The sequence below is a fragment of the Galeopterus variegatus genome, unplaced genomic scaffold (assembly GCF_000696425.1).
Source record: "Galeopterus variegatus unplaced genomic scaffold, G_variegatus-3.0.2 Scaffold496, whole genome shotgun sequence".
NCBI classification, from domain to species: Eukaryota; Metazoa; Chordata; class Mammalia; order Dermoptera; family Cynocephalidae; genus Galeopterus; species Galeopterus variegatus.
Window position 1 is genome coordinate 29,654 of NW_007726607.1, and position 9,204 is coordinate 38,857.

General features: G+C 36.2%; 1 protein-coding gene across 1 annotated transcript; it reads left to right on the top strand.

Annotated features, from left to right (window-relative positions):
- Nucleotides 1-5,601: 5,601 nt before the first annotated feature.
- Nucleotides 5,602-8,966, top strand: MANSC4 (MANSC domain containing 4). The gene is made up of 2 exons (XM_008569441.1): nucleotides 5,602-5,803; nucleotides 8,305-8,966. Exons 1-2 carry the CDS (start codon nucleotides 5,602-5,604, stop codon nucleotides 8,964-8,966), a joined length of 864 nt encoding a protein of 287 aa, XP_008567663.1.
- Nucleotides 8,967-9,204: the final 238 nt, after the last annotated feature.

Here is a 9,204-nt window from a genome sequence, read left to right on the forward strand (position 1 = left end):
AAAAAAAAAAAAAAAAAGAAAAAAAAAAAAAAAAAAAAGAAAAATATAATTTTACATCAGGTTTTAAAGCAACAAGTCTTGGAACAGTATGATTCTACTTAACTTTTATTTAACAGTATTTTATTTATGGGAGGCCATTGATTTGGACTGAGCTCCTGCACTAGTCCCAACAGACCAAACCAAATTGGAGTTATTGGTGTTGAAGTTCCACACCACCAAGCTAAAACTAAGATCTTTATCTGATCTTGCCAGGAATCAGGAAAGAGAGAGAGATAACAGCCAAATCCCTAAATAGGCCAATTTTAGTTGAGATGGTAAGGAACTCCCCTCTGCTTTAACCTTTACAAGGAAAGTAACTTTGAAACAACCAATCTGCTTTTTGTTCTCTGTTTCTGCTTTCCTCAACCCTTTCCTGTCTATAAAACCAGCCTCCTCTGCTTGGCTCATTGGAGTGCCTCGTTTTATTTTATGATGGGTTCTCTGATTCTAGAGTCACAAATAAAAGCCAATTAAGATCTTTAAACTAAATTTGTAGTGATTTTGTCTTTTGACAGTTCATATATGTATGTTTAATAGAGATATACAAAAAGATGTTTGCTAAGATATTAAGATTGTAAGATCTTGAATAGTTTTATTTCTTTTTGTACTTTTCTATATGGTTTGGATTCTTAAAGTGGACATATATCTATTTAATAAAAGCAAAAACATTTAAAAAGAAAAGCTAATGGCATTATATTTATTTTTCTCAGGCTTTATTTTAGTAACAATTTCGATTAATTTTATCAAGAAATTGAAATATTAAGTAATAAAATTTGCAATTTTAAAATGAGTGAAGTATTGACTTTTTCAAATGCCTTTTAAATTCAGTAAACCTATGCTATTACTTCACTACCACTTAAAAAATATTTATGTCTGCTTTTCCAGTCCTTCCAATATTCCTCAAACCACATTATTTCTTGTCATTTATTTTTTAACAAGCAAAACTAAAATGTCGTCCTTAGGTCAAAGCTTATGGGTTGGTTAAAATAAAATAAAAGTAGAACAAGATCTTAAAATGACTCTTTTTAAGTTGAGCATCCTCGTGTAGCCAGACTTTCGTTTATTTAAGTCATCTATATCAGTGTTTTCCAAAAATCTTAGGAAATTGCATGAGACACTTGTAAAAATAAAAGATCCTTGTCCCCATAACAGAGCTACTGAATCAGTTTCTTGAAGGAGATAAGTGTTCTTTAAGGTATGAATCTCATTTTTGGACCCCTCTCAAGAACACCCGGTATGAAATAAATATAATGTATCACTACACTGCAATAGTGTACTGGTTCTGGGTATTTGATAAGATTTGTAACAAAGGCTATATATGCCAACTTTTGATTCATAGTTGCAGTTCCTTCCTGGTTTCTGGTTTCTGCAATTTCACCTCACAGGGACTAGTTTTGAGGCTGTGGTGGATTTCTCTCTCTGCCCCTGCAGTCCAGTTTCCACCATTCCTTTTCAGAATACTTGGCCCCCAAAAGTTACCCATTTCCAGAACTAATATTTATGTAATCACCACAAAAATGTGTTTTTAAAATTTCCAAGCATGCTTCTACATTGGAACTCGTAGATCTTTTAAAATGAAACATTGATCTCAACTTGACTATCATTTGCCAGCAAAAGGGTTAAACAATTGTGGATTGTTCCATTATCCCTGCAGGGAACAAGAAAACTTCAGGGAATTATATATCACACAAAAGAAACTACATTTAATGTGACTCGAAGACCTGGTGGTCATGAGGTTAGAAAGTAGACTTTCCAGTTTATGTTATGATGTCATTTCCTAATAGAAATAGCTATAGAATCTCACAAAAATAGAGAATAATTTTTTGTTACTCATCTGTCCCTTGCTTTGTCATTAGAAACCTCTCTTCCCTGTCCCCTTAGAAGAAATGGAATAGTCTGACTCTTTACAGGTAAGCAACTGAAACTTGCTTTCTATAAGAAGTTCATTAAAATGAAATATTTATCATTTTTAGTGTATTTTATGTGGCCTATGCAAAGTTAGGAGTTAGTGCCTGATTTAACTTTTGCTTGGGAAAAAGTTAAATGTTTTGTTTTTGAAGTTATTTAGTCTTAAGTATTTTCCTCTTCATTATTGATTATTAATATTATATGCTTCTAAAAAAATTTAAATGTGCTAATTATGATGCCTATTATTGGGAAACAAAGTGGAGAAATGAAAGTTCAAAGAATATTAACATTTTTGTGTGTCAAGTAAGTGGATAAGTTATACAAAAAGATATCAAGGAAACACAGAACACACGTTAGAAAAAGTTTCATCTTTTTAAAAAAAAGGAGCAGTATATTTTATGCCAATAGCTGATTATCACTAATGATTTGTATAAAAATGGATACAAAAAAGCAACAGTTTTATGCTTGGAGCTAATTTGTCACCTTGAACATCATGGGATATGGAACCCACAATCTGCACAAAAGAGGACATTTCACTGCCTTTTCAAATGTTTTGGCATTGCAATTGAAGTCACTTTATTGATATTTAGAAGTTAAAACCATTTCACCGTTTCCCTAACGAACATTTCTTAACAACTACTTCTGTTTCAATCAGAGATGCTATGCCTTTATCTATGACTTCATAAAGAAGTCTCATTTGTAACTTGCAAACATGAATGTCAGGAAAACAGATTAGACAATCTCCAACTTGAATCCCTTTACAATTTTCACTGTAAATTACACTTTTTATACTTGGTAAAACAGTATACACTTTAATGGGTGTTATATCCCATCTACATTATGAGCATTTTCTTTAGGCTAAATCTTTAGTCTTTGAAGAAGAAAGCTTTGTGATTGCCCTTTGTGAAAAAATACCTGACCACGAGAAGGGACCAGAATCTATATTCAATGTTTTTGTAATTACTGCAAAATTAACATTTTAAATTTTATTTCATTTTCAGTTTTTATTTATTTTCAAGGTTTTTTTTTCAGTAAACACAAAAAATTTAAATCAGTGCACAAACTTGTTTTTTTTTTTAATGTTATAGAACTTACAGGAAACAGAATCCTCTTTTCTTCACCAAAGTGCTGATTGAAGATATTTCCTCCAGGGTTAACTAATAATATTTTTATAGCTCCAAATATAAAAAATACGATTTCAAAAATTTTTATAATAATTTTTTATAAAAATTTTTATAATAATTTCCTTTTCAAAGTACCTTTTGGTGATATTGGTATTATATCAAATTTTTGAAATGTCAGATGTATTGAACAGGAATTTAGAGTGTGTTTTATGTTTTAAAAGAAATAGGGAGATACATGTCAAATAGCAAAAAAAAAAAAAAAGAAAGAAAGAAAAAAAAAAAAGAAAAGAAAAAAAAATTGTTTCAAATTTTCCTAATAGATTTTTGTTTGTAATATGGAATCTGGGTGTAAAAACTATCCATATCCTATGATCAAGGCTTGCAATTAGGAAAACATTTAATTGTTGCAGAATTTCGAGTTCAGTTGCCTATAGACTTCTTTTATTTTTCATTTTTTCCCAAGATTTTAAAGCTACTTGGAACAACAAATGCAACACAGCACTTTAAAATAATTCCCTTGGTTGTTCCACACTTTCTTTCCATGGCTTGACACCAACTTAATTATTTCCAATGCCTCGTATCCAATTATGCCTGTAAAATTTCTGAGATGAAATTGGAGCTACTTGGAGACTATAAACAGACTGTCAAGAGACCACAGTGTGAGAAACTGTCACAGGCCAAGCCCTCAAAAGTCAATCAGGCACAAAGAAAGCAACTAATTTAATAAAAGGCAGTCTTTTTGAAAAGACTTGAAAATCCATTATTTCCCCCTTCCAGATGCTTCTAACTCCCATAAGCCTTCACTGAGGGAAGGTGGAGGAGGGACAGTACCTTTTCTGAATTTTCCCATGGAATGAATTTACCTGACTCTCCACACCAGGGAAGCTGTAACCTCTGGAATTTCAGGGATAATGTAAGCATCCAGGACAATACCATGATTTTAGAGCCTCTGTAGCTTCCAAGTTGTGGCTTTCTTCCTTCAGAACAAAAAAGGGCAGAAAGACACTTTCTGAAAGGCACTAAAATCTCACTTTTTAGCTGGAAGCTAGAACTTTAAAATGCCATGCTCCTGCTCAGAGCTGGGACTCTGAAATCTATAAAAGGAATGTTAAAAGTCCTTAAGAATTATTCTCTATGGCATCAACTACTTCTTATCAGAAATTTAAATGTCTTAAATTTGAATATTTTTATTCCTTTCCCTTAAATTTTACAGCACAGTCCTGAGGGGATGTATTGGTAATCTACAATGTATTAGCAATGCATTATTAACTGTGTCCTGTTCTTTTTCCTTCTGGAAAAATAAAGAATGCAGAAACATGAGAGTGTCCCAGAAGTAATGGTGGAGGTGTATCTCCTGTAGTTAACTTTACACAGAAGCAGGACAGGCTCTGGCAGCAGCAAATCCACAGCAACTTTAGGCATGCTCTGAGGCCTGGTAATCATATGCTGTCCCTTTGTAATCTTACTTTATTAAAGAAGTTGATACCTTCTGACCAATGCATATTTTACATCACATGGTCCCTACTGCACCACAGCAGGAGCAAAATCTCTGTTGCACTTTAGGGAGGATAGACTGAAAATTTGCATTCGACAAATCAGACTTCAGTTTGTCCAGAAATAATACAGCATATTTTAGGGAGCAAATTTGCTTAGAAAGGGGGATGAGCAAGTGATGTGCCTCACCCACTAGAATTCCATGTGCTGACATCCTTGCCTATCCACTACCGGCCTCTTGAAATGATACTGATTAGGCTTTTTGTTGGATGTGTTTTTGCACATGGGGCTAGTGCACACCTGCATGAGGGTCAAGGGTAACGTTCTCTTGGCCGGCTGACTTTCCACCATCTGGGCCTCTCCCAGTAATTACTCTTTTTGCCCTTCCTGTTACTCCCTCTTCTTCTGTTACAGCATTTGTTCCTTTATTTTTCTATTTCTTTCCCTGGTGACCCCCCCAGCCCCTTAGCATTCTGAGGTGGCACTGCACGTAGAAACCTGATTTATAAATACCAGAGGTTTTTGCATTGGACGGACCATCTAGGCAACAAATCAACAGAGTAACCATTACTCCTTCAGAGGAAGAGAAGAAATCTAGGGTTATCAGAGGGGAGAGGGGGGAGGGAGAGAGGGATGGGGAGAGATTGGACAAGGGGCATAAAGAATAAGTACAATTTGTAACAATATATATGCTAGTGATATTGATTTGATCAACATATATCAACAATGAATCCCCAAAATATGTATAATCAATTATGATTCAATAAAAATAAATAAATAAATAAATAAATACCAGAGGTTTTTGTAGCCAATTGAATTTTCAGGAACACAAAATATTGAGACTAGGAAATAATGATTCCAGTTATCCTGTGTGGAATGGAACGTATGAAAGATTACTTAGAGAAAATCAGTAGGTATTTTCTTTTAGAAAGGCATTTTCCATATTTATAGAGGCAGTTATAATAGTTCATAATATTCTGTAAAATGTGTGAACATAGCCCCACAATATACTGTCAATCCAGTGTTCCTGAAAGAAATGCAGCTCATCAGACTGGTAGATGTCAAGACCATCTGCAGATGTACTTTGCCTGTTTCTCTTTCAGTTTCCTGTAACCTGGCTGTCTTCTATCATGATCCCATTCATGACAATGTCAACTGCCTCCATATCCACTGTCCAACTTTGGAGAGCTGCATATTAGAGCCTGGAACCAGTGCCATTTTATACAACATAACAGAAGGTAATAATTATATATTGCAAGACTTTTGAAGAACATTGGTAACGCTCTAGCAGAGGCATACAGCCTAGAAACTGGCTGGCAGTAGCCAAGTATAAGTCACTAAATCATTGTTTTTCAGTGAACTATGTCTGGAAAAGTTTTGGTCATCGAGGACAAAACTGAAAGGAAATTCCTTTTAGTTTAGCATGCTTGGCAATCAGTTCACTCCAGATGATAACAAATCATACGTGACTAAGAGCTTATGCACAATATTTCACGTTTCTTAAGACTACTCAGCATAAGCCAAAGTAGGCATTTCTACTGCAATGGCTGAGGGTGCCGCTGGGACATAAAAGAAAATGCTAAATGTCAGTTTTGAGGTCTGTGGATGTTGCATACAAGGATTCTGCAAAGATGGATGTCAGGGGCAGGAAAACTTACCACTGACATACGTTAGCATATCATTGGTCCCAATATAACCAGTGTATTTTTTTAGAAGAACACATATTTAATTGTCCTTTGCCCGTATATGTAATCTCAGGGTGCAAATTAGTGACCATGAAAGAATAGATTTTTGCCATCAAAATCCAAGGGAGATAAATTTCTTTATCAATGAGTATCTATTGAACATCTCATGCTCCAGGCTCAGCTCAACATTGCAGAAGATGGCAGCAGTATCTCTGTCCTCAAGTTCCTTATAATCTAGTTGATGTGACAAGTCTTAAAATTAGTTCAAGATATATAGCTAAATACAAAAATGTGTGATATTACCTTAGTGCAAAGGCTTAAAGAAGGGTAGACTAATGAAACTAATGAGACTAGTTGACTCAGAGGAGGCTTCATGGAAGAGGCCAGGCAGAGGCAAGATAAAGAGTTCTATATCATGCCATGGGACGGGAAGACAACTGGTCTGGATACACTAAGGGGACGCTTGGAGTTGCAATTAAAATATGGCTAAGATGGGGAGGGCTGGGTATCAAAAGGGCTGTGGACAGAGTGGAGCTTTGGTGTGACTTTGCCAGAAACAGGGAGCCAACAAAGGCATTTAGTGAGAAAACACCATAATTAAAATAAGTCTGGTTATCTTAGTCGAGGAAAAGTATATGCAGAATACACATTAAAACATCTAGTCAGGGAAGCATTAGGTCTGGACAAGGTGATCATAGTTGCAATGAAGAGGAGGGATAATTCCCAGAACTTTGGGAAGAAAGAGTGAATAGTACTTAGTCACTTTTGGAATGAAGGAAATGAAGAGGAGAGAAAAATTAAAAATCACTGTGCAGTACAGATTCCAGTATGAGTGATGGAAGAATGGTGACGTCACTGAACGAGACAGGGAGGCAGACATAATGATTTTGGCTTTGGGCATATTAAGTTAAAAGTAATGTGAGATGTTCAGGTGGAAAACTCCAGTAGAACACTAGAGACATGAGATCAGAGCTCAAGAAAGAGGAAAAAATATGGTGATATGGATTTCAGTGCCCTCAATGTAGTGGCAGTTGTGGACACCTTGTGTGTGAGGGAGGGCAGGGGGTGGTGAAGAGAAAATACAGCTGAAGACCAGGGGCTGAAGATTGTGGAAACTGCACAACCAGTTCAGAGCAAAAGAAGAGAACCAGCAAAAGAAAGTAACAATGAGAGGCAGGCAGTCTAGGGTAAAATGTCAAGGGGGAGTGAGGTCCAAGGTGTCCTGGGAGAAGAACTTCAATTTTGAGAAGATGGCCAGCAGTATCAAGGACAAGGGAGAAGCCAGAGCAGTGAGACACAAGTGATCAGGAAATAAGGAAACAATTGATTACCTCAGCAGCATGATTTTGACAGAATAGTGAGGATTGAAACAAGATTACAGAGGCAAAACAAAGTCAGAAGGGGAAATGGCATGTTTGTGGAAGGAGAGGGTTAGAGAGAGACAGAGACAGAGACAGAGAGACAGAGAACCAGAGAGACAGAGAAAGAAACAGTGTGGTCACTAGGACCGACCATCGGAAAGCTGTTGAGAGTTTTTTTCTTCCCCTTCAAAGACAAAGCAGTATTTGTGCATGTCTGAAGTCAGAAGAAAAGGAGTTAGTATACAAGAAGAAAAAAAATACTACAGACAAAGCAGGACCCAGAGACCTGAAACAGATGAGATTTAAGGCTTTGCTCATGATTTTGAATACAGTTACCCTTCTCGGGCCCTATTTTGTTTAACTTTGTTTAAGAACACTGTGTCATATCTCAGATGCTTACTGTCTCTACAGCTGTGGTACTAACTCTTGCTCTTGCTGTGCAAAAGCCCTGACAGACACAATACCTTCTCCTTGGGTGTAACCAAATTTGTTCAAAGTGTCCTAAAAAGTTAAGATAAATTCAAATGTAGCCAGAACGTTTCTAAGCCTTTCAGAAGGATGCAATGGTAGAACTTGAATGTAGCTTAGTTCAGTAATTCATAGTGGCAAAATGCAGCACTTCTCCAAACTATGCTTGAAGGTTTGCCCTTTAAAATTATAAATAAAATGAATGATGCCTTATTTATCTTTCAGGTAGAGATCCAGATTTGCTGGTTTTTGAACAATCACCTCCCTCATATCTAAATACCCGTTCTTCATCTAATAGATGGAACAGATCAAGGATTCTAAAAGCTATGAATTTGGATAAACAACAATCCACCATGATAAACCACTTGCTGCCAACAACAGAGGCTCCATCATCAACCACTCATCAAGATTTGGTTGCAAACAGAAACAATAGCAGTTATTCCAAGGAATTAACCAAAGATCTGGGGGCAAGATTCATTTCCCTGAATGAGTCCATTACCACAAAGGTAAATATGGCATCACCAAGTACTGACTTCCTAAACAATCCAGATAACAAGACTATTTCTCCTTTCTTCATACCCGTAGACACAAAACTTTCTCATATGCCTGTTCCATCCCGACTCAACAGTAGCAAACAATTACTGAACAAAACCAAGGGATACAACAGCAGAAACCACACATCTGAGAATGAAGATGGGACACTTGATGGGGCACCTGTGACTTCAAAGACCTGGCTGGCTCCTGTGGCCCTTTGTACCTCTGTCATTGTTCTTTGCTGTTGTATGGTCATCCTGACATCTGGATGCTGTCGAAAACAGCAGGGCCAGTATAAACTAGGACACAGAAAGTCAGTATCCAGGCAAACTAAAAAATGTAACACTCTGTAGGAGAACTCTTAATAGTAAAAGTTGTAGTGAGATTGTAAGCTTTCAAGGGTATCATTTTTAGTTCTTGTAAGACAAGGGCAGTTTGGTTAAAAAATAATTACACAGGATGCCCACTCCTACCAATCTCTAAAGAGGACTGATGCTTGGTAAACATAACTGCTTTTTAATTATTTCCATTTTTTGACTAATGTTCTCTTTGCCAAAATTCCAAAATTCTGACCCCTGCAGTTGTTATTTA

Coding starts and splice junctions, on each gene's coding strand:
- MANSC4 (XM_008569441.1), top strand. CDS start 5,602: ATGCAGCTCATCAGACTGGTAGATGTCAAGACCATCTGCAGATGTACT. Junction 5,804..8,304: donor TTTATACAACATAACAGAAG/GTAATAATTATA, acceptor TTTATCTTTCAG/GTAGAGATCCAGATTTGCTG.